At 37.8% G+C, this 27378-nt stretch overlaps 1 protein-coding gene across 7 annotated transcripts in view; it reads left to right on the top strand.

The window, feature by feature from the left end:
- Positions 1 to 27378, top strand: part of LOC136831265 (activating transcription factor 7-interacting protein 1-like) — a 271362-nt gene that overhangs the window by 15726 nt on the left and 228258 nt on the right. For all 7 annotated transcript variants that reach the window (XM_067091355.1, XM_067091354.1, XM_067091359.1 and 4 more), the window contains exon 2: positions 5890 to 5935. In XM_067091355.1, coding sequence (XP_066947456.1) covers positions 5890 to 5935 — 46 coding nt within the window. The remainder of the gene's footprint in view (positions 1 to 5889; positions 5936 to 27378) is intronic.

Here is a 27378-nt window from a genome sequence, read left to right as displayed (position 1 = left end):
GCTGAATGACCTCTGATCCAAATTTTATATTCGTTCCCAATCACAAGGTTATTGTTATTAACAGTATAATTACTTTGTATTTTTTTTTATATTGTCTGTGTTACGGGGCGTCTAATATTAGTTTAACGTGGCCAAAACTGTCAGTATTGATTTGCCTTGTTAAAGCGATACGTTGAAAGCCTCTAAAGCCTGTCAGAGACGTCAAATTTATCTAGCACCAGCTCTCCAGGACCATTAAAAGGGGCTCTTCTGTTCAATATTGTAGGTCATAGCTGAAATTAATGAAGGTGAATAACTTTGCCTCTAATTAAATTACAAGACATGAAGTCAAGCCTTTTCAATTAGTGATGCCAGACTGATATCGGGGATCATCGTTAGCACTGCGATTATTGCAGCCTCTGGTAATTATCTGGTGCGTTGCTCTTCCGAGTCGTTGCGATGTTTGAATCTCCCAAATGAAATTGGTTTGATACGAAACTTTCCAAGCTTGTTATTGCGGATTACGGAAATCCCCGTAGGGCGGATAGTGCACTGTAGGCATTACTTAAGGTTCTTTGCAGCGTCCCTCCGGCCCCTAGCCGCAACCCTTTTCAATCCTTTTACTGTACCTCCTTTTATATTCTCTTTCTTCCATCTTACTTTCCACCCTCTCCCAACAATTGATTCGTAGTGCAACTGCGAGGTTTTCCTCCTGTTACACCTTTCAAACTTTTTACTGCCAATTTCCGTTTCAGTGCTGAATGACCTCATAGGTCCCAGTGCTTGGCCTTTGGCATAAATTAAGTATTCAATTCATTGTATGAGAATAGTTTATATGTCTGAGAAAATATCAATCTTGAAAGCCTTTAATAAAAGATACTATTGTGAGCTTGTATTTTGTTCAGCATAGCCCCCTTCATCACTGGTACATTAATATGTCTCCTGTTCATAAAAGAGAATTAACACAAGGAAAAAATTCCTAAGATTTGGTAAAAATGGAAATAGTGACTTGTCCAGACTTCGTTAAGAAATTAAATTCTTATTTCTCTACTCCCCTGAGTCTTATATTGCAGAACAAAACCTTTGCTAGCCAAAGGAAAATAAGCGAAAAAATAAAGGAAATAAGAAAACGTACCAAGCTATTTTTTCCCACGCGAATTGCCCGAGAGACTAACGCACTATACTTAAGATACAATAGACCGGCCCGAAGCTGTAAAATAACTCTCTCTCTCTCTCTCTCTCTCTCTCTCTCTCTCTCTCTCTCTCTCTCTCTCTCTCTCTCTCTCTCTCTCTCTCTCTCTCCTTCTTCTTCTATATCCTGGCGAGTTTGATCTAGTTTTGGGAAGCTGGTCTTCAACATTTTCTTTGTGCTGTTGTTTGCCTCAGACGCCAGCCTCTGTTATAGACGTGAATGACTTCCACGTGTGTGGACGTCTTCTGGTTGAAAGAGGCTTTTATAGATATAACGTTAATTTTCCTCGATGTTAATTTCGTTTATGTTTTATGTATATTCTTTTCTCTTGGCGAAGGACTCTCTTTTAGAGCGTTTGTACGCTCGGGCACTCTGTCAGTAAGCCTTTTCGTTTATGGAAATTGAATGTGGAAATGCGTCGACAGTATAGCTTTTTCCTCCTCAGAAACCGTGGCAGCAGACGAGAACGAGACATCAGCCAGCTTTATTCATTCTGCGGTTTCTTATTCAAGAATGAAACTTGTAAATGCCATCCCGTCTTCAAGGCTACTTCATATGCTCTCGTAAAACTCGGCCAGGCATCTGCCATTCCATTTTACATCTCTTTTTTGGTCCAGGAAGCTGTTTTTATGCTACTCTTTTTTTTCTCGGTTCCCCACCACTAAATCTGTAAGCATTCGTGTTGCCCATAATTTGAAAATTACTTTCACAATAAAAAAGAAGCTATATTGATGGAGTTTTTCTTCAACAGGCGTACACGCTTTGTCTTTGCTATTTCTGTATATTGCTTCATGAATGCTCTTCCCCCGTAGGTTAGGGGGGGCGGGTTAGTGCCGTCAGTGCACCTCCCGCGGTGCATTGTAGGCATTACTTAAGGTTCTCGGCAGCGTCCCTTCGGCCCCTAGCTGCAACCCCTTTCTTTCCTTTTATTGTACCTCCCTTCATATTATGTTTCTTCTTACTTCCCACCCCTCTTCTAACAATTGTTTCATAGTGCAACTGCGAGGTTTTCTTCCTGTTACACCTTTCAAACCTTTTAGTTTTCTGTAAAAGAAAACTATTGTGATGGCGTTGTCTGTCCGTCCGCACTTTTTCTGTCCGCCTTCAGATCTTAAAAACTACTGAGGCTAGAGGGCTGCAAATTGATATTGATCATCCACCCTCCAGTCATCAAACATACCAAATTGCAGCCCTCTAGTGTCAGTAGTTTTTATTTTATATAAGGTTAAATTTAACCATGGATTGTGTGTCTGGCATCACTATGTGCCAAGAACGCAGGCCACCACCGGGCCTTGGCTGAAAGTTTCATGGGCCGTGGCTCAGAGTTTCATACAACATTATACGCTGTACAGAAAACGCGATTGCTCTGAAGAAACTTCGGCGCATCTTTTACTTGTTTACTCCCAATTTCCCTTTCATCGCTGAATGACGACATACTGTGGGTCTCAGCGCTTGGCCTTTGGCCTAAATTTTATATTCCAAGTCCTCACACATTCATTTTGCTTTAGATATTCATAATTCTACTGCGTAGATAGGTATGCACACCATTCTTTTCATTTATAGTTACATGAATAAATTGAATGGAAGTCCAAAAGAGCACTAAAGTGTTCAGCTCTTTCGAACACACTTAGACCTTTTCAGCGTAAGCGACTTTTTTTTTGTGTGTGTGTTCCTCCTTGTCACTTTAATGCAAACCCCCACAATTTTTTAGCCATATTCTCACTTCAACGCAACTTACGATCCACTTCACCAATTTAATATAACCTTCTGCTATTCGCACTCATCACTGAAAAGCAACCGTTTGAGATCCTCATCTGCACGGTTGCAGGAATCTTCTACTCCACTCTGCGATGTCACGAAGATCGCGCATAAGCAAATCTGTCGTTATGCTTAATTCATTTTCATCTCCAGATTGATAAAGTGGATAAAAAACCATCGAGGCACTGCATTTCTGTAGTCTTACGTTTGCGCACTAGAGCAGTCACTCCCCCCTTAATAAAGAAATCACAATGCAGACAGTAGACGTGCGCGTCTCATTGCAAATGGTACTACGGTTCTTTGTAGCTGCATTGCTTTCTGCCTATTACTCTTCAACAGTTACCATTTATCCTTTCGAACTTGACTGTTTAACTTCCTTACCTGAACTGTGCTCCAGTTTCTACATTCAGTTAAGAACCAGTCCTTCTGGCCAGTCCAGGGGGATTTAGCAGTACAACTCGGTAGTCACTTGAAACAAACTCATAGTAATGGTAATAATAACGTAGGTTTCAATTCCTAATGAAAATACCCTGAATCTCACGCGGTGCACTGTAGGCATTTCTTAATGTTCTTTGCAGCGTTCTTTCGGCTCCTAGTTGCCACCCTTTCATTCCTTTTACTGTACCTCCATTCATGTTCCATTCATGTTCTCTTTCTCCCATCTTGGTACCCACCCTCTCCTAACAACTGCGGGTTTCCTCCTGTTACACCTTTCAAACCTTTCTACTCTCCGTTTCCCTTTCAACGCTGAATGACCTCATACATACCAGCGCTTCAGCTTTGGACTAAATTCTTTATTCCATTCCATTCCTAATGAAAATAAGATGCTCTTGAACTTTCCATGTCATTGCAGTGCCTCGGTATTGCTTAGCCGTCACTCCCAATTCATCCATTCTCGTAAAAGCCTTTCCATCTGCTGCTATAGTTTTAACACATCTTTCAGAATGAACGAGGGAATGGTACAGCACCTTCATTTTCTAAATCCATTTGATTGTTGTGGTTGCTAGTAGATTTTGGTGGGTCGTGACTTCGGATGGGTCAGGGCATTGGACTAGCAATCCCCCCCACCCTCTTGAAGGGGGATTGCTCAGGTAGATATTCCATGTATGTGTATACACGGAAAGTGTGTATTTTTGTAATATATATATATATATATATATATATATATATATATATATATATATATATATATATATATATATATATATATATATATATATATATATATTATATATATATATATATATATATATATATATATATATATATATATATATATATATATATATATATATATTATATATATATATATATATATATATATATATATATATTAAAGTCACTTTGATACAAAATATACCACGCGTTCGAAAGGTCAGCTGAGAAAACTAATGTTAATGAGGGAAATATTTATCCATTTTTTCCAAACATAACAGCGCTTTAACCGGGTGCGTAAATTTTCCAGGAAGTCCAAAAACCTCTTATTCTGGCACCCAGAAAAAAAAACCCTCCGTAATGTAATGCCGTATAATACAGAGCATTGCAATTCATTAAGTTTTTGGTGGCGTATTCCCGCCGGAATAATTATCGTGACCTCAGGGCACGATAAACCGGGAAGGTAACTGCTCGCTCTCTCACCAGAATCTTTATAGTATTTTTTTTTTTTTTTTCCTTGAGAAGGAGGAGCATGAATATTCCTGGAGAGTGAGTGCGAACGTGAGGTATGTTGTGTGTACATTTACAGTTATGGTTACCCGTTAGTGTTCATTCTAATAGTTTGTTGTTCATGTTAGGTTATTTTTCACATAATATCGATATTGCCTTATTACACACACACCTATATATATATATATATATATATATATATATATATATATATATATATATATATATATATATATATATATAATTATATATATATAATTATATATATATCTATATATGCACTTGCTCATGCGATGAAAGGTTTGTACTTTTAGCTCTTCGTTGGGAGAGTCGGTAGAGCTGTGGACTAGCACTCGCTAGGCCCGAGTTCGAGTCTTCGGCCGGCTGATGAAGAGTTAGAGGAATTTTTTTCTGGTGATGGAAATTCATTTCTCGGTATAATGTGGTTCGGATTCCACAGTAAGCTGTAGGTCCCGTTGCTAAGTAACCAATTGGTCCTTAGCCACGTAAAATAAGTCTAATCCTCCGGGCCAGCCCTAGGAGAGCCGTTAATCAACTCAGTGGTCTGGTAAAACTAAGGTATGTTCTTTCACTTCTGTAATCGTTAATTTACAATACATGCAGCTCTCTCTCTCTCTCTCTCTCTCTCTCTCTCTCTCTCTCACACACAGACGCGCGCTCGGCGCGCAGCAGACGTTAAGTTTTCTCATTTGCATAAATCACGAAAGTTTTAGTTCCACATTACGCTTGATATCGAGTTATTAGCTGTGCAATTATCCAATGTGAATAATTGTTCATGAAGCTCCCCCCGTATCGTTCGGGTATCCCAATAATGATGAAAGATGAACGATAATCATTAAACACGTGGGAGAATATGTCATTGATTTTTGGGGAAATTCTCTTGATTCTCGTCAGCGTCATCTCCTTTACTTGCAATATTTTCTGGTATGTCTGAGTTACTGTTGTGTGTGTATTAGTTTGGTCTGTTTATGATAAGTTTTGCAATTTGTCATTGATTTTATTAATAACTGTTTCTTGAAGTAGTTTATCAAAGGTCATTTTCTTCATTTCAGCATTTTTGCTGCGGCTGAGTTCTTGTTAAGGAGTTTTTGGTGCTTATTCTTGTTTTCTGTTTATATGTATTTTAATTTCACAGATTTTATTAACTGAACTTAGAAAGATCTACATTAAACTTCATCTCCTTGAGTTGATCATTGTTATACATGTTACTGGTGCTATGTGTATTCTGTTTGTCTTTTTATAGTAAGTAACTTCAGCAATTCTCTCCCATACAGGCTGCTGATTACGAGCGCCTTCGTCGCAGGGAGAGGCAGGATAAAAGTGAGTATTATTATCATCCTTTTTGTTTTTCTTATTTCCATCTTTTGAGTGTGCCATTCCAACAGTATGTTTTCTGATGGTGCACTAGTAAATTGTTTCCAAAAAACGCGATGCTGGTAAGAGCTGACGAATCGTTTGGAGAGGAGAGAACGAGCTTGTTTATAAATGCAGTTGGAACATTTTGCGGTTGGGGGTGGGGGGCGACTGTTTGCTGGAAGGGTAGTTGGTAGGTAAATGGGTATCCGAATAAATGAGTCCACTGAGGATGCTCTCTTGTTGAGGGAGTATGTTGTCCGGTCGTTGAATGCGGGTGATACCAGAAGCGGGAGTTAAAGGGGATGGAGTCAAGTCAATCTAAGAATGGTTTGGGGACGTATGTTAAGGATGTAAGGAAGGCAACAAAGTGTTGATTTATTTAAAAAAAAAAAAAAAAAAAGAACTGGTCGAAATACCATTGAGATGCTGCTTTAAGTCTAAAGTGGTTCTCGATGAAAGGAAGACTCCAATTACTTTATCAGAAAACGGTGGTAAAGTGACTTGTAAGAATTATGGGGCCGATGACATTCCTAGCCCCGTAGGGAGAGTTGGCATAAGGTGCACTGCAGTCATTACCTAAGGTTCTTTGCAGCGTCCTTTCGGCCCCAAGCTGCAATCCCTTTCAATTTTATTTTTTTTTTACTGTACCCCCATTCATATTCTCTTCTATCTAACTTTCCATCTTCTCCTAACAATTGTTTCATAGTGCAACTGTTCACCTTTATAACCTTTTCACTCTCAATTTCCCTTTCGGCACTGAATGACTTACTAGGTCCCAGCGATTGGCCCTTGGCCTAAATTTTATATTCCATTTCATTCCTATTCCATGACGTTCTTAGGTGTGCGGTAACGTTTGAATTGAAAAAGCAGGTGACAGAAGGTTTGATAGGGGGAGATGAGTAAAGTTTTAGACAAGGAAGAGGGCCGGTCGATTTAGTTGAAGTTATAAAGAAAAAGTTTTGTACGAATATAAAGAACAATTGGATAAATGAAATGGGAAATAACTTTGGGGCTTACGTAGACCCGGAGGAAGCTGACGATGAAACTGCTAGAGATGCGATATTTAGAGCATTGGGAATATATCGTGTATGTGGTAGTTTGAAGAGTGATGACAAGTTTTTAACGATGTATCAGCAGGAGAGTTCTTGGTTGGGGGTTAAAGCAAGGTCAAAGACACTGGTTCTGTTTCTTCGAGGTCGTTTGAAAATTATATGAATGAAACGATCGATGATGGAATGAGCAACGGCTGATATTTGTGATTGTAATTTCAGTTGACGTTGGTGGAGAGAAGTTGTAGAAGCTGGCGAAAAAAATTCAAAATTATTTGCTGCAGGAAGTTGAATGTTTACAATAGTTAGGTTGTTAAGGTGAACTGGTATTTTAAACAAACAGTGGGAGGGCGAAAGTGATTGGTTCAAACGTGTTTTGATTAGCTTACTCCAGAATTGTGATAGAATTGGAGAAGAGGTAAATCATAGTGATGAGAATTGGAGAAGAGGTAAATCATAGCGATGAGCTAAGAGAAGACAGTGAATAATAGCCAAAAGGTGGGGTAATTTCAAGGCATGAAGGAACTATTGAGGCAGTAGGAAAGCGAATTGTCATTAAGGATTGTATATAAAATTTTTATGAAATGTCAACTGTGGATGTGGCTTTCTGCGTAGTGCACATCGAGCAAGGACGATTGCAACTGAGAGAAACGTTGTGGTAAAAAGCCGATGACGGATAAAAGGATCTGTCAGATTATTTTGAGATGGTTTGGTCTGGTAGACTGGGAGATTGTTTTTCTAAAGGAAAATATATAATGCATAAATGCAGGAAAGAGGGTAGGGAGAGAGACCTAGTAAGTAAGAGGTTGGCAGCGTTGCTGGTGTGTTAAAAATTGCCATGATTTTTAGGCAGCTTGATTGATGTCTTTTAAGTAAAGTGGTTGCGTATTTGTGGTGAGTGTCTTGTAACATATTAAGCGACTGTGCCTGGTTTGGACATTTCTGTATTAGAGGTCATTCTCGATTTAGCAGTTGAAGAATGAATGTTGCAGTGACGTCACCTTCTTTTTCTCAGAAGCCTTTCCTTTTAGGAGAACAGGTTATTGGTAGGAAAACTTGCAGAAAAATTGAAACAACAGTGCCCAAAATGGCTGTTGCATTTGTTTTGATATAATTCCGAAGCAAGTTGCTCATTTATAATCTAAGAGTCTTTTATTTAGCAATTATGTACTACGTTGGTTAAAGGTTTATTATTATCATTATTATTATTATTATTATTATTATTATTATTATTATTATTATTATTATTATTATTATTTGTTACTCAAGAAAATCTAGACACGGGCAAACTCGAGAGAACATAAGAAAATATACTCCACCTCTGCGGATTGGCATATATACTGTACAGAGCAAATGCAAAACGCATGACTGACTAAAAGCCCCAAATGCGTTTTACCGAAGCTTTAATGGTTTTCCAAGTCAGTAATTTTGCAAGACACTGGAAGTGGAAATGCAGGATTCTTCTTCCCATCTTTCAGATTACTTTGAGATTATTATGAACTTTAATGGCTGTACTACACATTAAACTTCCTTTTATGGTATATTATACAAGTTCATGATATCATGTACACAGGGCTGTCCCACTTTGTCAAAGGCGAGAAAAATTCGCCAAGTTCGACGGCGCACTCCAACAAATTGCCATTTTTAATACCTCGTACGTTGCTGTAAATGACAGTTAATTAGTTCATGGGATTTCATGGTCAATACACACCAGTTAATTAAATGGGTCCGTAATGCGAACCCGCAATCAAATAAGAGTACTAATGCCTTGATTGTATGAATTAAAACTTTATCATTTCCCGCGTTTTAAGACTATTGCCGGGTGCTGGAGAGTTCTAAGTCTGGATAACGGGGATGATGTTATCGGATTTGGGAAAAAAATTGTATGGAAACGATACGCCAGGTTCTTTTCTCAACACGATCAAAATGTATTATCATAATAATAATAATAATGATGATAATAATAATAATAAATTATTATTATTATTATTATTATTATTATTATTATTATTATTATTATTATTATTATTATTATTATTAAACTGTTGTTCAAAACAGGTGATGTTATTATAGGATTCGGGAAAAAAATTATATGGGAGCGATACGCAAGGTTCTTTACTAACACGATCAAAATGTATTATTATTATTATTATTGAAATGCACTCATAAATATAGGACAAGCCAAATAGCCTGCTAAGGAAATCCCCACAAAAAGAAAAAATCAGAGCAAAAATAAGTTTAGTAAAATGCAGAATAAAAATGGTTATGACCTACAAAACATGTAAAACTAAAATAATAAAAAGTATAAGTATAAAGATAAATACTTTAGTACTGGACTGTGTGACATCGTGTCTCCGGAATGGAACTCGGAAGCTGGTGGGAAATGAATACCACGTACTAACATTTTTTAATAAAAAAAAAACTACAATATGTATTTGGAAACAAGTAATGTACCCATAACGCAAAAAACTACAATATGTATTTGGAAATAAGTAATGTATGCATAACGCGCACATTACTCATTTCATGCACACACGCACGTTACGTACACATCTATCAGAAATACTATGTCTATAACTGTGTGAGGCCGCAGCACCCTTATTGGTCTTGGCATTGATGGCTTACCCATTCTGTGTAACGCCAGCAAATTTATTCTCTAAATCGACCACCTGTGTTCTTGGAATTCGCTGCCGAATCCAGGTTGTCAGGAAAACCTCTTTAAATTCTCAAGGAATTAATTATTCGTGATTGTTAAAAAAAAAAAAAAGTAAAAAAAGCGTAGAAGATTCTTGGGCGCAATCGAGTTTTCTGTACAGCCGCTACAGCGTATAATCAAGGCCACTGAAAATAGATTTATCTTTCGGTGCTCTCGGTATCATGAGCCGCGACCTATGAAACTTTAACCACGGCTCGGCGGTGGCCTATCCTATATCGTTGCCAGAAACACGATTATGGGTAACTTTAACCTTAAATTAAATAAAAACTACTGAGGCTAGAAGGCTGCAGTTTGGTATGTTTGATGATTGGAGGGTGGATGATCAACATACCAATTTGCAGCCCTCTAGCCTCAGTAGTTTTTAAGATCTGAGGGCGGAAAGAAAAAGTGCGGACGGACAGACAAAGCCGGCACAATAGTTTTCTTTTACAGAAAACTAAAAAAGGTGTTAAGAGAAAATGTAGAGTTTAAAATAACTAAAATTTCTGCTTCTTTTCAAGCAGCGTGATAGAAATTGAATCCAGAAAGTATCGCGGTAAAATCTTAGTAAATCATTTTCCGAACACGGATGTTTCGAAGGCAATCTGTCTGTTGTTTAGCCAAGTTGATTCAGTCCTACTGATTTTTTTCATTTCAACCCTATCCTTGATGAATGTTCGCCTGTTTGGAACAACAGTATTATTATTAATAATAATAATAACAATAATAATAATATTATTATTATTATTATTATTATTATTATTATTATTATTATTATTATTATTACTATTATACTTCTAATAATGATAATACATTTTGATCGTGTTGAGAAAAGAACCTGGCGTATCGTTTCCATGCAATTTTTTCCCAAAATCCTATAGCAACACCCCCGTTATCCGGACTTAGAACTCTCCAGCACCCGGCAATAGCCTTAAAACGCGGAAAATAATAAATTTTTAACTCGTACAATCGTGGCATTAGCGCCTCGCGTGGAGGTACTCTTATTTGATTGCGGGTTCGCATTACAGGCCCTTTTAATTAACTGATGTGTATTCACCATGAAATTCCATGAGCTAATTAACTGTCATTTACAGCAACGCATGAGGTATTAAAAATGGCAATTTGTTGGAGTGCGCCGTCGAACTTGGCGAATTTTTCTCGCCTTTGACAAAGTAGGACAGCCCTGTGTACATGATATCATGAACTTGTATAATATACCATAAAAGGAAGTCTAATGTGTAGTTGAGCCATTAAAATTCATAACGTAATCTCAAAGTAATCTGAAAGATGGGAAGAAGAATCCTACGTTTCCGCTTCCTGTGTCTTGCAAAATTGCTGACTTGGAAAACCATTAAAGCTTCGGTAAAACGCGCTTGGAGCTCTTAGTCAGTCATGCGTTTTGCATTTGTTCTGTACAGTACATATACCAATCCGCAGAGGTGGCTTATATTTTCTTATTATGTTCTCTCATGTTTGGCCGTATCTAGATTTTCTTGAATAATAATAATAATAATAATAATAATAATAATAATAATAATAATAATAATAATAATCTGGTTGTGCACCGAAAATTATCCATAGCCGCTGCTATCCCTACTTGAGTGAAGTACTTTACATACATGAAACAGATGATGACAGACGAACGTTCTATTAAAAATTGCGGTACTGTAAGAGAGGGTCGAGGCGACAGATCCCAGTCCCCAAAGGGGCTAAGACCATCTGACCCAGGCCTCTGCGACACCAGTTATAAACATATGATTTAATTACCCGTGTGCATTGTGTATATTATTTTAAAAAATGTATTTTTATACCCATGGGTAATTATAAAGCAGGAATGATTAAAGACACATAAGTCACTCATTGACTCCGGTGAGCAGATTAAGGTCGGTTATGTATAGAGGTTAAACCAATCTTTGTTGCAATGTCAGAATGTCAATGAATTCTAGGTTTTAACTAGGACTAAATGATTTTTTTTCGTGAGTTTTCAGTCTCGGTAGATTTTATATCAAATGTTTTTTCTCTCTTTCACTTTTGCCACACATTGTGTATGATATCAGTTATTTTCTTTTTATTGAATTCTTTGTCCTTGATAACAAGTATTTTCATTTTCTTTTCCCTTTATCGTATATACAATGTATTTTCTCTTTCCTCTACACCTTTCTGTCATTGATATGAAGCATTGCAAGTTTTCTATTCTTACTTTAGTTATTAAGTATTTCCTCTTCAGTTATATCCTTTCTCTCCTGATCTTTGTTAGAAAACATTTCCTTTTATTGTCTTATATTTCCTGTATTCTTTTTATCGTCGATATCCTCTCTATTTTTGGTGCCAAGTAGATTCATTTTCCTCCTCCTCCTCCTCCTCCTCCTCCTCCTCCTCCTCCTCCTCCTCCTCCTCCTCCTCCTCCTCCTCCTCCTCCTCCTCCTCTTTATCTCTGATATCAAACACTTCACTTATCCACATCAGTTAGTGTTAATGTATGTGGACATCGATCGGGAAAATACCCACTAAGGAGGAGAAAGAACTTGAACACTGAGAGCCGAATTAAGCATGCTCGAGCAGTCGGTTTTGAATGGTCTGTGGTAATTAGTAAAGTACTCCAGTGATTTCTGGGCTTCAGGTGAGAGCGTGGTTGTAATTGCGTTTATGGACTTCTCCCATCCCAGCCCCTCTTCCCCTCCAACCTGGACCCCTTGGTATTGCACACACACTGTGGGATTTTAAAGTTCAGTATCCAAAAGCAGATAGGTCTTTTCTCGATTGATTTTTGGCTCGCTGTTTGGAGAGTATTGATATTTTTTTATGCGATCGAGAACTGGTTGGACCCTGGCCTAAAGGCGGTTCTGGAGTGTGGTAAGGTGTGAAAGGGAGTAAGATGCCTTTTGTGAACCTCTGGACTTCCAGACCAGCAGAGACAACACAGAGAAATGCCCTGCTTTGCCACAAGACTAAGTGACCTCTGTTTGAAAAAGAAAGTCGCATTTATGGACGTGTCAGTTTGGCAGAAGAGAATTCCAAATCTGTCCCACTTTTTTAGTTGTCCCAATGAATCTTGCTTAAGCCTGAGCCTTAGAGGCCTCTATGGGATACTCGTAGTTTTAGAAGATGGACAGTAGCAAACATTCTAACCTGCTTTGGGAACAGAGTTGCGTGTACACCAAAACAGTTATGCGCGATGGAGTTAATAATATAACAATAATAATATCCTTTATTTCATCTCTGGGCCATGAACATGGAATATACGAAATAGAGAAAGCTGAGGATGGATGGGAATATACGAAATAGAGAAAGCTGAGGATGGATGGCTGAAAGCAGCCATGTCCCATATCAAATGCAACCAAACAGAAAATAGACTTCTTTGATGGTACAGAGAACTAAAAAGAGAGAGAGAGATAGACGGAATTTTTTGGTCCCTAATTAATGATTCATCCCGTATCGGAGTGGATTATTCAACTCAAATATACAGAACCCGGAGACTAGAAAAAAAACTTAAAAGGCTGATTCTGCTTCTAACTTACACGCTGAGTTTACCTGAAGGGATCTTGTAATACAAAAAATCAGAGGCACCCAGAGCAACATCGAAAATGACAGATGTTGACAAGACGGAGGCAACAACCGTGTGCGGGAAAGGAAACAAATCAAGCTTGAGACAGAATCATTAGTAAGACTCGGATTAGTTCCTCGTTGGACTGGTCGGTACCGTTCTCGACTAGCACTCTGCTAGGCCCGAGTTCGAGTCTCCGGCCGGCCAATGAAGGATTAGAGGAATTGATTTCTGGTGACAGAAATTCATTTCTCGCTATAATGTGGTTCGGATTCCACAATAAGCTGTAGGTCCCGTTGCTAGGTAACCAGTTGGTTCTTAGCCACGTAAAATAAGTCTAATCCTTCGGGCAAGCCCTAGGAGAGCTGTTAATCAGCTCAGTGGTCTGGTTAAACTAGTATACTTAACTTAAGACTCGAATTTGCTTCCAGTCGGGCAGAAAATGCATTAAATAAGATATAGAACCCGCAGTTGAGGAAAGCATAAGCAACTTTCCTTGATCAGAAGTTTCACATAAAAAAATCAACTTAAACATGAAGGGGATATTCCCAGCCCACAAGTTCTAGTTACTTTGAATTTTTCCCGTTTTACTTTGCTACTTTTAAGATGAGAACGCATGTAGACGTGTTATGCTGAATGGCAATCGTCATTTTTAAATGCAGACTTAAGCTTGTATTTATATAGTTCTCTGCTATTTCTTCTTATATATCACAACTTATTTTCATGTGCATTTCATTTTTCTGATGTTTCTGTTATCATTATTTTTTTCTTATTTCAACTTTTGTGTCTTTAGTTCATTGAATTTTGGCCTTTTATTTGTTCGGTCTGCCTTGCTCTTTCTGCAAGATATACGCAGCAGCAGGACTAGTAGTGGTAGTAGCAGTATCCTGAGAAAAGATTCGAAAAAGGTAGCAAAAATGGATCTTCGAGGTCAAAAAACGACCATGAGAACAGTCACGCTAAAAACCATTGGAAGAGGAAGGACACAAATCTGCATCATCGTGGCATGCTTTATTAAAAACAGAGTAAACCTTGCGTCCTCCAGAGCATCACTAAATTGCATATCACATCCATCACTTGTGGTAAACCTTACAGAAAAACGCTCCTTGGCAACCAAAGTTTTATGTCAAGAGCTAGAAATATGATGGTTTAGGAAATAACAGAACAGCGTTATTTTCAGCTCGCGAACACGCCGGAACGGAAATTAAGGTATTCCTAGTGAAAAGGATGTCATATCCTCCCTCTCTTTCTTTCTTTCCTCCATTAAAGAGAAACATCATAGCTTTCAAAGGATCCTTCGTCCAGAGGCTTCCCCTCTCTCTCTCTCTATCGCTGTGCCTCCTGCCTCCAGCCCATCTTGATCACTATCTCTTCTTCATCGTCTTGCTCTTCACTTCTTTATCCGCGGAATCGGTTTTTCATCTCTCTCTCTCTCTCTCTCTCTCTCTCTCTCTCTCTCTCTCTCTCTCTCTCTCTCTCTCTCTCTCTCTCTCTCTCTCTCTCTCTCTCAACTTACGAACTGACTGACCTGTATGCTCGGTTCCTGAGTTGAAGAGGAGTTATATATGAACGCGTTCCTTAAAATGTATGCTTCTGTTGACCTAAGCAGTGAATTGGGCACCTACATGTTCTGTTGACTTTTGTGGGTCGCCGCTGCGGGTGTAGTATGAGGAAAAGTGAGAAGAGAGACAAAAAGATTAAAAAATCCTCTAGCTGTGTGTTCATTGTTCCATTAACATTTTTTTACCGAAAAAATGCGACAGCCCCGACGGGGTAATCCTCACCCTACTGGGGTGAAATCATTCGTAAAATTAGGTGTTCTCTCACGCCCACGCAGGTACTTCTACGTAAATACTGGCTGTAAAATCTTACGTTGAATAACAGAAGTCGTCCGTAATGTTGCTTCAGTACTAATGTAGATGACCTTTGACATATGTCAGTCGCGCTCATCCCAGCAACACTGGAGAATAGTTGCCTCCAGCCGTAGTCTCCGAAGGAAAGGTCTTCTGAGTAGTAAAGGTAGGACATCTGTATGAATTCTGATGAAGGCATTTTCAAGCACCAACGTTTAGGTATAGTAAGTTGGCATATCGGTATATCCTCAGAATTCAGAGACCTTTGTTTCAAAGCTAACATCAGTCCTGGTAGAATGGGACATTTAGGCAGTTCAGTTGGGAAGCCAAACATTTAACTGGCTTTATTCAGCCACAGACATCAATTCTTAATTTACAAGTCGGTCCCAAGAAATTTCTGTTTTCTGCAGATATTCTTCCCATCCGTTTTCCTTCATAAATAGTAGCAGAGAATCTGACTGAATATTGGATGAGGTGGATTTTATGGCGATAAATCTTCAAATTTCTAATTAGGTAGAGGAGATTGTCCAGTGGCCGCCTATATAAAGAATACCCAAAAACCGTCCATCCATTCTTGGAATATTTACCTTATACATAAACACACTGTCCTCAAACATCGGGGATTATCAAACCTTTCCGGTAATGCCTAAATGTTGAACTAAGCCAGTTCTGTAAATTGCTGTTTACATAAGCGTTATTTAAAGAAATTTAATTTCAGGTGTTAAGTGTCACTTGTAAAAATTTCGTCTTGGGCATCAAGTGCTTCTTATTAGGTCCACGAGAAATGCTTGCAGGAATGCTGTAAAAAACGGCGGATGCGCAGTCTCTCTCTCTCTCTCTTATAATCTGGTCGAAGACTTCGACGAGATATCTCCAGTAGAGAGGTGAAATCATCCAAAACTATACATCTTAGTATCAGTGACACCCCCTTTCCCTCCACCCTCCAGTGCCTCTACTTCTTACAAACGCCTCCCCCTTCTTCCTCCCCGCCACCCAATTTTCGCCTGCCCTCCATCTCTCCTTGTCGTTCCCACCAACCCTGCAACGCCTCCTTCATATATCGGTTGCAAATATTGCCGCCGATGTAATTCCGCAACTTTACTTTTGAAAGGAGAGAGAGAGAGAGAGAGAGAGAGAGAGAGAGAGAGAGAGAGAGAGAGAGAGAGAGAGAGAGAGAGAGATATTGGCTGCACTTGCTGAGATGATACCAATAGAGATGTATTTCAGATTAAACACGAAATTTTTATCCTGGTTGCAAGATGCAGGTGCATGGAATTTCTTTCCCCTCCGGTTTGTTTGTAATATTAGAGGAGTTTCGTTCTTTCATTTCCCGTGTTTTATTAGCAGTTGGCTTGCCTTCAGTTCTTTCCTTGTTTCTGTTTCTCATGGCTCTTAAAAAGTCTTTTCATTTGAAAGCCAAAAAGGTCTAACTTTTCCTTCGTGATTTTTTCCTGTTGAAAAACAAGAAGTGTAGATTGGCAGACTCATGCATTAGGCTCTTGTGCGTACGTATATACTGTAGGAACGCACTTCTAGCAATGACCTGGAGAATGAACGTAGTTTACCACAAGCATGAAAGCAAATATAAATGTAGCTTTGCTCTCAAGAAAGTTGCTTAATGGCGCCCTATTTTTAGGTCGTACACCTTAGCATCCAGTAGTAAACCCCTTAGGAGGGTGCACCTCATGCGGAACACTGTGGGCATTAAGTAGGTTCTGTTCAGCGTCCCTTCAGCCCTTAGCTGCAACCCCTTTCATTCGCTTATACTGTACCTCCGTTCTTATTTTCTTTCTTCCATCTTAACTTCCACCCTCTCCTAACAATTATTTCATAATGCAACTGCGAGGTTTTCCTCCTGTTACACTACACCTTTGAAACCTGTTTACTGGCAATTTCAGCTTGAGCGCTGAATGACCTTATAGGTCCCAGTGCTTGGCATTTGGCCTAAATTCTATATTCTATTCTATATAGCCATATAGAATCTCAGTCTGTATTGATTTCTGTGGATAATCTTTGATAAGATTGGCTGTTTCCAGGAGAAATTTCTCTCTTGTCTTTCTTAATCATTGCCATTTAAAAGCCCTTTGTGATTGTTGAGAATCTCAAAGCTCAAATTGTCTGTCGATATTGTGGATGCAAAAGGTGTAAAAGTATATTGCTTTTGGCAGATTTGTATCTCTTTCCAGTGAATAAGTTGCATCACTAGGTGAAGTCATTGATCGCTGAAAGGGAAATTGAGGGTAAAAAGGTGTTAAATGCGTAACAAGAGGAAAACCTGGCACTTGCATTATGAAGCAATTGCTAAGAGAGGTTGAAAAGTAAGAGGGAAGAAGGAAAATATGAACAGAGCTACATTGAAAGGCATGGAAGAGGTTGCAGCTAGGGGCCGAAGGGACGCTGCAAAGAACCCCAAGTAATGCCTACAGTGTGCCGCGTGAGATGCACTGACGGTGCTACCTTCCCTATGGGGCGCATTGTCAAAAATGATTTCAATATTAAGGTGAATTTCGTTCTTTTAATATATGAAATACAGGGTGTTTCGAAATTTAAAGTCCCCCCCCTCTACGGCATAAACTAAAATTGATATGGACAAAAACAAAAGTAATTCAGAACAGGTTTTATTTAAGTTTCTCTCTGAGTATTTAATATTTTGTGTGGCCTCCATCTGCCTGTACCACAGCCGGCATTCTTGAGGGGTATGATTTCAGCAAATCGCACAAAAAAGCTGAGACTCAAACTCCATTTCCCTGAGCACTTCAGTCACCTCTCTTCGCAGGTTGTCAAGGCTTGGTATACCATCATAGTTCACTGTGCGCGCTTCAGCACGACCCTTTGAGATACTACCAATGTTTTCACACACATTAAGGTCAGGGGAGCTACCTGGAAATTCGCTTGACGAGAAGAAATCGATACCACTGTTTCAAAGCAGCTCCTGTATCTGAAGAGCCTTGAAACATGGTGCCTTATCATGCAAAAATGTGGCTTCTTCAACAGATAACACATTTTCAGGATCTTTGAGGAAAGGAAACACTCTACCAGTAAGCACAGTTTCTCTGAAGTATTCGCCATTCCATGACTGTCCTTTTTCTTTGATGATCCACATTAACTGTTTGGCTGTGAAACAGAAAAATTCCCAAACATTCTGGAAATTTCACAACTTGGCGATAGCGCACATCATCGCTGATATCCAACTTTGCTGCCCATATGATGTCATTTTTATGAATTGGCTTCCTGACTGTGTAAATGAAGAATTCATCTGATGCGGCAACAAGGAGAAAGTCAGCTTCATCCCAATCTTTAAGAAATGAACCACAAAACCATGCACAGTCTTCTCTCTGTCGTTGAGTGATGTTGGGCTTGCTGATAACATGAAATGGCTTGATACCAGATTTTTTCAACTCACGATATACACCACTATAACTTCTCTTCTTTCCCCTTTTTGTTTCTAGTTCAAGCGCCAATTTATGTAAAGACTTTCTTGGTCTACCCACTGCCTCAGCTATGATGTCTTTTGACTCCTGAGAAAGGACTTCAGGCCTTCCAAGATTCACTCTTTTCGCGATGACAGTCATATGGATTTTTGTTCAGTTTCTTTTAACAAAGGATTCATCTCTTTTAATGTATTTAGCTATCCAGGAACGTGAAATGAAGGATGCGCCAGCATCCCTGGCCTCTCTGAAGGTTATAGGCCGGATTCGGACAATCCATTTGATTTCCTCCGAGTCGGTAGCCATGGCTGTATCTATCTCCGTCACTCAGTCTGAAAATACAGGAAATGTAAAAAGAAAAATAGCTTAATAGAAACTTAAAATAATGTACTTGGAGATAGGCTACAGCAGAAAACTTCATAACTTTCCATGTGTTCTGTGGAGGGGAGGGGGGGCTGTAATTTCGAAACATCCGGTACATTGTTCTGAATTGTTTTGTTTAAGAATTTTCTGCAGGTAAACATGAGTAGCTAATTTCCCATAGACTGTATGAAGTCCGCAGGGGAAAATTAAAGGATCCTCATTACGTTTTATGTGCCACTGAGTGTTTCTCAGTTCACTGTATTATTGTTTGTATTATCAATTCATTCTACATGTCAGTAGATTTTCCCATTTGCCTTCTTTAAACGAGTTTATATTTTCGTCCCATCAATCCACTTAATACTTTTGTTGCAGTGTATTCATCTTCTCAAGATTGTTTGTTTTTGATTTTTACTTACCTTTTAATTTTCGAGCTTGGTTTTCCAAAGCTGCTCGTCTTTATACCAAACATTCAGCAAACACACACACACATATAATATATATATATATATATATATATATATATATATATATATATATATATATATATATATATATGTGTGTGTGTGTGTGTATGTATGTATGTATGTATGTATGTATGTATATATACACAGTATATGTCACACTCTTTGAACTATAATTTTGCCATTATATAACCAGGCTCCAGGGCAAAGTTTAAAGAATTTGTCCCCTTGACAGAATTTTTAAGCTAGTATTTTCTCATTACTATAAACTATAATTTAGCGACTATGAAATAATAATTCTTGTTTTCCATTTATCATGCTAAAACATTTCCTAAAATCTGTACCCCGAAATATTTTTTATCCAGAGAATGGGTCCAGACCTGAGGGAATGAGTTTCAGGTAAGCGTCCGACTAATTAGCCTATGTATTAACGAACAGCTAAGCATAATAGAAGAGGAATGAGGAAAAATTAATAAAACGACGATAATTAGCGAATCAGTTTAATTTTGGAAAAAATTATGTTTGTATGGTGACTGAAGAAGAAAATTTCAGAAGTACAGAAACTTTATGTTAATTGTCCAGATTCATGCGGGGGGGTTGGATATAACAAATCAGACAGTTGTGATACGTTATACAGTATATACGAGTATATATATATATATATATATATATATATATATATATATATATATATATATATTTTATATATATATATATATATATATATATATATATATATATTATATATATATATATATATATATATATATATATATGTGTGTGTGTGTGTATTTATGTATATATATATATATGTATATATTATATAATATATATATATATATATATATATATATATATATATATATATATATATATATATATATGTGTGTGTGTGTTTGTGTATGCATGAGTGTGTGCGTATGCGTCTCTGTGTTCATAATACAGTCGTTTCCCTGATAAGGTTGTGAATCCCGATATAGAAATACGGTGCCACATTTATCAGCTGATTCGCATGCCCGTAATATAATATACCACCTCTTATGTAATCGTACATATACGTTCAGCTACCTGGTATATTGTTTCATATTTCCATAAAATAAACACTGGCAAATCAAAATATTTCCATAATTCACTGATAAACCGACAGTCGAAAGACTTAGGATATGAGTAGATTGAAGTTTAAAGCGGACATTGCCAGCAAGTCCAAGTAATGATAAGGTTGCAGTTCAGACATAGAACAGACAAATGCAAATTCTGCCAACGTAGCAAATCATGGCAGAGGCCCAGCACGAAATTGTGACCACGTGATAAAAACCACAAGTTTTAAGGTTTAAATATATATTCGCAAACAGTTGTGGAATATCTCGTTCCCTCGTCAGTCGGGTTTTTATGCAGAGCTGAAGAGCAGATTAGGTAGCTTTAAACCGTTTGATGTATTCTGGAATTCTCCAACACGAGGCTTCATTTTATTTGAGACTATCATTACGCTGCAGTTTCAAAGGGGAAATATTTTTATATATTTAAAATATATTAATATATTTTCATGGTGGTTCGTTTGTATTCTCTCGTAATGGAGCCGTATGCCGCAAATGAACTCTTATTATTACTCTACTTTTATCCGTTTCCATGCCTCTAATCAAATTTTGTTAAGCCTAATTAAGGTCTTCAAAGAGAGAGAGAGAGAGAGAGAGAGAGAGAGGTGAGGAGGGGGTAGGGGTTTATGTGAAAGAGAGAGAGAGAGGGGGAAAGAGATGGCAAGCTTTTCGAAATACCGTAATTATCGCGCTGTGATTTTGTACTAAAAATGTTGATGGATTTATTCCTGTTTTGTTTTCTGATGTGTACTTTTTTTTTTAACTTCATTAATAACTACTGTCCTTTCATTATCACCTTTACTTTTTAATCCATTTTCATGGTTACAAAGATCATTTTCACCATTATATTTTTCTCCGTCTCAGCCCATCACCCGGTTTTGTAATATACTAATAAAAGGTGCTCTTTATAGTCTGTGCTTTGTTTTTCAGGGCATCTTTTTAATCATTGCATAATGCCCTTCCAACCTTTTGTACAGGAACATAATTATAGAGAGTTAGGAAGCTTGCCATAATTAAAAATGGCAACGATGGTAAAAAGTTATATAAAAATAGCCCAAGCTCAAGTCACTCAGTTATAATGGCAAAGTTTTGCAGAAAATCCAGCGATACAAGAGAAAAACAATTGACATAAAAAAAAAGAAAAAACTGAGAAGGATAAATTCAGGAAAAAAAAATATTAAAAGAGCCGACCTTCCCCCCCCCTCCCCCCAAAAAGTGTTTGGTACACCTGTGCAGGTGAATGTACTAGAACAGGAAACACAAAGAAAATGGAAAGTAGCATCGTGTGAACTGGTCTAAAGTTGGAATTTTAAAATGAAAGGTTTTGCTTTCAGCCATTTTTTCGATTTTTTTTTTTATTTTCGTTTTTTGTCCCTAAATTCCTCTATAAGGTCTGTTCTTTCCATTTCTGGTATTAAAACAGTAAAATTATCAATATAACCTATAAAAAAAAACATATTTCATGACCGCATGTGCCCCCACGATCGATCGCTCCGCGTAAAAGTTTTGCTGTTCGCAAATATTTAGAAGTAGGTGTATATAAGATGGCTTTTGAAGCTATTTTTGTGATTTTTCTTTGGCTATCCTTTAGAAAAATCATCGTTTTCTATGATAAAGAGAATGGGTTGTGACGTAGGATGTAAACAAATCGTCTGATTGCCTGAATAGTTAGTGTACAGTATTCAATCTTGTCTGAGAAGTAAACAGACGAAGCTACTTGTGTTCAATCTTTTTTCGTTGATTTATCTAATTATTCAACATGCCAAAGCGCACAGCTGCATATAAAAAGCGTGTAGAGCTAGCAGAGAAAGCGAGAAAGGCCAGAATAGCTAAAAATACGTCAGCAGCTGAGATACAGGCCGTTGCAAGTACCAGCTCTGAGTCACCAACGCCAGTGTTTACAACTTTGGAAATTCGTGAAGAACTTTTTAAGAATATTATTTCTACTGTTATTTCACGCCCCTCAACATCAGATGAAGGTAAGAGAAATGTCACACTGTCGCAGGAAAGTTTAGAACGGTTGTGCCAAGCACTTATGGACAACCCAATATGCAACAGGTGTCGGGCAAAACTTGAAGTTAGTGTGCAGTCACGATCAGCTGATTCGTCTCTGACGGTAACGTGCGTGCAATACAAAAGTGTGATGTACAAAGATGCGCCAAAGAGCGTAGGTATAAACCTGACAGAAAATAACGTGAGACATGTTTATTACACCCTTCAAGAGGGCAGTGGGTATGCAGGGTGTACTTTGCTCTCTTCAACATTCAATTACAACACTATAGATTCAGAATCATATTATAGCATTCTCAGATACATAGGAAAAGTCATTGATGAGTATACTGAAAAAACAAGACCTATAATGATTGAAGGTGTGTGTGAATTTTATAGACAAAGAGGAATTGTCCCTGATGAGAATAGCATACGAAACTTGGATCTTTCATGAAAAATTAAGTTGGTTTTCGTTTTTGGTCGATTCCCGAACATTTGAATTTTCGATGGTAAGATGCTTATATCTCCCTTATTTATTGACCAATTTTCACCATTTAAAAACCATTTTATTCAGAATTTAAAGCTGAAAAAATGTATCAGAAAGTGTCTATATTTGCATGCATATTTTCTATGGTAACTTTTGGAAACCAACATTGAGTGAGTGGTAGTGAAATCTTGTGCACAAGCCCTCACATGATTATGAAATATATAAATGTTCTTTGATACAATTTTTCGGCTTGAAATCCTGAATAAAATGAGACCAAAACCATCAAAATTGATGCATAAATAAGAGCGTTATCAACGTTTATATTAACAGTATAAGGCGAAAACAGCCCCTTAAGTTTTGCAGAAAATCCAGCGATACAAAAGAAAAACAATTGACATAAAAAAAAAGAGAGAGAAAAACTGAGAAGGATAAATAAAAAAAAAAAATACTAAAAGAGCCTACCGTCCCCCCCCCCAAAAAAAAAAAAGTAAGTGTTTGGTACACCTGTGCAGGTGAATGTACGAGTACTAGAACAGGAAATACAAGGAAAATGGAAAATAGCATCGTGTGAACTGGTCTAAAGTTGGAAGTTTAAAATGAAAGGTTTTGCTTTCGTACGAAGGTCCCGAGGCAATTGCAGCTGATGAACTTTCTCGTCCTTCAGTGCAGGATAAATGAATGTAGAGCGCTAGTCTGTGCGTCTCTCTCTCTCTCTCTCTCTCTCTCTCTCTCTCTCTCTCTCTCTCTCTCTCTCTCTCTCTCTCTCTCTCTCTCTCTCTCTCTCTGCATTATGTATATACTTTATGTATTATATATTTATAAATATATATGTACATATATATTTTATATATAAATACGTGTGTGTGTACACGGCATCTCAAGCCCACATCTATCACCTGTACATTCTTAAATGTAATTTCATGTGGCAAAGAACCATAATTTTTTTTTTTATATTGCACATGTATTTTCGGTACCAAAATAGAATAATAGTTTAGATAGCAAAAGTCATCAGTGACAATCTACTAATTTTAGCTTGAAGATTCATATAAAGCAAAATTAAAATACTTGAAGTTGACTGTTTACTGTTTTTGAAGGATGTTAAACCTTCATGTTCTTTGGTTAATGGTAAGTAAAGGGACGCTTTTGTGTATGTTTTTTTAAACGCACCTCAACTTAATGAGTGAAAATCGGTGGCTTGGGTTGTTGGTTAAAGATCAACTTGTGTAGCTTTTTTCGTGAAGCAGGGCCTAGGACTTGGGGGTTTTTCTTAGGAATTAGGTGTGATGGTTGGTCTTTTAATTAAGAATCAGACCCAAGTTTTTTTTTTATTATGAATAAGTCTTGGGTTTTCGTCTGTAAAAGAAAACTATTGTCTGTCCGTCCGCACTTTTTCTGTCCGCCCTCAGATCTTAAAAACTACTGAGGCAAAGGGATGCAAAATGGTATGTTGATCATCCACCCTCCAATCATCAATCATTTCAAGTTGCAGCCCTCTAGCCTCAGTAGTTTTTATTTTATTTAAGGTTAAAGTTAGCCATGATCGTGCGTCTGTCACCGCTATAGGCGCCAACAACACAGGCCACCATCTGGTCGTGGCTGAAAGTTTCATGGGCCGTGGCTGAGAGTTTCTTACAGCATTATACGCGGTACAGAAAACTCGATTACGCCGAAGAAGCATCGACGCCATTTTTACTTTTTGTTTTTTTACACTAGACGTCTGCACCACATTAGAACTAGAAGGCAATACCCTTCTGGTGTCACCGCCTCTAAAATGGGTAATAAGACGTGCGATGTGTTGAAAGCAAAGCAAATGAGCAATGCCAGAAGTATTACATGTTTTGTAAACGTTCTGGTGTTCAGTAAACCCGTAAACTGTAATGCTAATACTGCTGTTGGTTCTGTTTTTTCATGATAGGTTCACCTTATTATTAATAAAAACGTTTTCGAACTCAGTATGAACAGTTAATTGGATTTAAGAATTTCATTATTCTAAGAGAAAATTGCAATATATCATTACACCTGAAGTACTTTCTCTGCCAGGACCTAATATTTTTTTCTTGATTGGTCAATTTTTCCATTGGATTTTCCACTCCCGGGAAACCGTTTTAAATGAGTAAACGCCACCATCTACCTCTCTCTCTCTCTCTATCTCTCTCTCTCTCTGTAAAAGGATTTTGTTTCTTTAAAAATTCGCTACGCCTTTTTCTGACGAGCATTGAATTATATACATGGTTGTAATTCGATTATTGTGAGACGTAGCTCCACTGAAAGAGAAGATAAATAACAGACTGGAGTGCTCAGTACTCTGTCAAATGTACTGTACACCACATTAAATTAAAAAAAAAAACTTGGGGCCTCCACGAGGTAATCTTCACCTCACCTGTGTGAAATTTTTATCTTTCGGACCTCGATGAGGTAATCCTCATCTCACCTATGCGAAATTATTATCTTTCGGACCTCGATGAGGCAATCCCCATAACCTATGTGAAAATATTATCTTTCGGACCTCTATGAGGTAATCCTCATCTCACCTATGTGAAAATATTATCTTTCGGACCTCGATGAGGTAATCCTCATCTCACCGGTGTGAATATATCTTTCGGGCCTCGACGAGGCAATACTCATCTCACCTGTGTGGAAATATTCTTATCTTTCGAGCCTCGACGAGGTAATCCTCACCTCACCTATGTGGAACTTTTCTTAGTAATCTTTCGGACCTCGACGAGGTAATCCTCAGCTCACCTGTGCCAAACTGTTCACAAGATATTTAGAAGACTTTTCTTTTCTGTCCTTGGTACGGTAATCCTCATCTTGTGTGAAGCTATATATGTTGAGTTATACAAGAGCTATATATTCTCGTTTGGGCCTCGACGAGGTAATCTTCGATTCACCCATATGGAACTATTCATAAAATACCCTGAAGCAAAGTGTTGTTGAAAGTGAGTGAACAGAAGCATAGAAGCTATTATGTTGAAATGTCTGTACAAAGAGGAGGTTTGAAAGGGCGTGAAATGTAGAGAAAAAAATTTTAACACGCTTTTATTAAAATGCACTAAAAAGTGAAAAATAGTTTTTTGAGACACAACAGCAGGATTTTCTTACAATCGCACCAGGATTTTCTTACAATTGTCACGTGTACAAAAATAAAGGCGTGGGCGCCAAACAGGGGAGGAAGTGCTACAAGAAAAGAAATATATATTTTTGTATATCTTGTAGTATTTCCTTCCATGTTTGGCGCCCACGCTTTTATTTTTGCAGACATGATAATTGTAAGAAAATCCTAGTGTGTCTCAAAAATTTGTTTTACGCTTCTTAGTGCATTTTAATAAAAGCTTGTTTTAAAAAATTGTTTTTCATATTTTTTATTTTATACTTTAGTTTTGTCAGAAATTGTAACCGATTTATGATTGTAGCTAATGAAATTGATATCCTGTCGAGCCAAAGAAGATTTGAAAAATCCGTAGAGTTTCATACAAATCCTGAGGTACTGGGAGAGGTCACTGCTAACCTACTGATCATGTAAGGTTGTATTGTCACCGGGATTGAGTAACCATGCACAATTTCAAGTCCATCGGACGAAGGGAACAAGTCGAAAATCGAGTTCAAGATTTGACCAAGACAGACAAAGACATAAAGCAAGTTAAATAAAAGCGTATAAAAAACATAGAGAGAATGGTAGAAGATAAGTTACTGAAGGCAGAAAGGTTTTGAAAAATGAGAAGAGTAGACTTAGAAAGGGCTTAGTTATTGAGTGTTAGGTTGGCCAAGGCACCAACCACCCGTTTAGACTGACGTTTATTACAGGATCCTTCAAGGATTGGCCAGTCAGTCTGATGCTAGTTCCATCCCCACATATGCTCATATTCTTTGCATATTTTCTTATCTTTCCTGCGTCTGACGACAGTAATATTACACCTTTCATTCTCATGCTCTCTAGTCTTGAACAGTGCAATAGCCTGTGTACCATGACCTTCCACTACCATGAATTAGAGATCGCTTTCTTGAGGGTACACTCAGGCAGAATATTCTCCCAAATTTCTCTTCTTATTTTTTGGAAGGGTGCGTCGGACAGGCTTAATAGAAGGGTCAGGGATGCCTGGAAGTTCATAAAGATGTTGCTTTTTGCCTGACATTTCTTTACCTTCATTGATCTTCATCACCAAAATCAGCATCATTGCCCTTCCCTCAGTCAAAGTGGCTGTCCTGAGTGCGTCTTGCCTAGTTTGTGTCAGCTCCCCCATATACTCGTAGACCGTTTTGCCCAACAATGTATTATCTTTTCATTCTTACACATTCATTATTATGTTCGTATTGTTATTTAGTGTTGATTTTTTTTAGGTATGCCATAACACTTTTATTGGTTTTCATGCTTACACTGTCTGGAGATGTTGAGCAAAATCATTGGCCTGCTTGTTCTAGACCTTTCCAGTTGTTTGTGATGTAC

The sequence above is a fragment of the Macrobrachium rosenbergii genome, chromosome 48 (genome assembly GCF_040412425.1).
Source record: "Macrobrachium rosenbergii isolate ZJJX-2024 chromosome 48, ASM4041242v1, whole genome shotgun sequence".
In the NCBI taxonomy this organism is placed as follows: Eukaryota; Metazoa; Arthropoda; class Malacostraca; order Decapoda; family Palaemonidae; genus Macrobrachium; species Macrobrachium rosenbergii.
The sequence above is the reverse complement of the archived record's forward strand: the minus strand, read 5'-3'. Positions and strand labels throughout refer to the sequence as shown.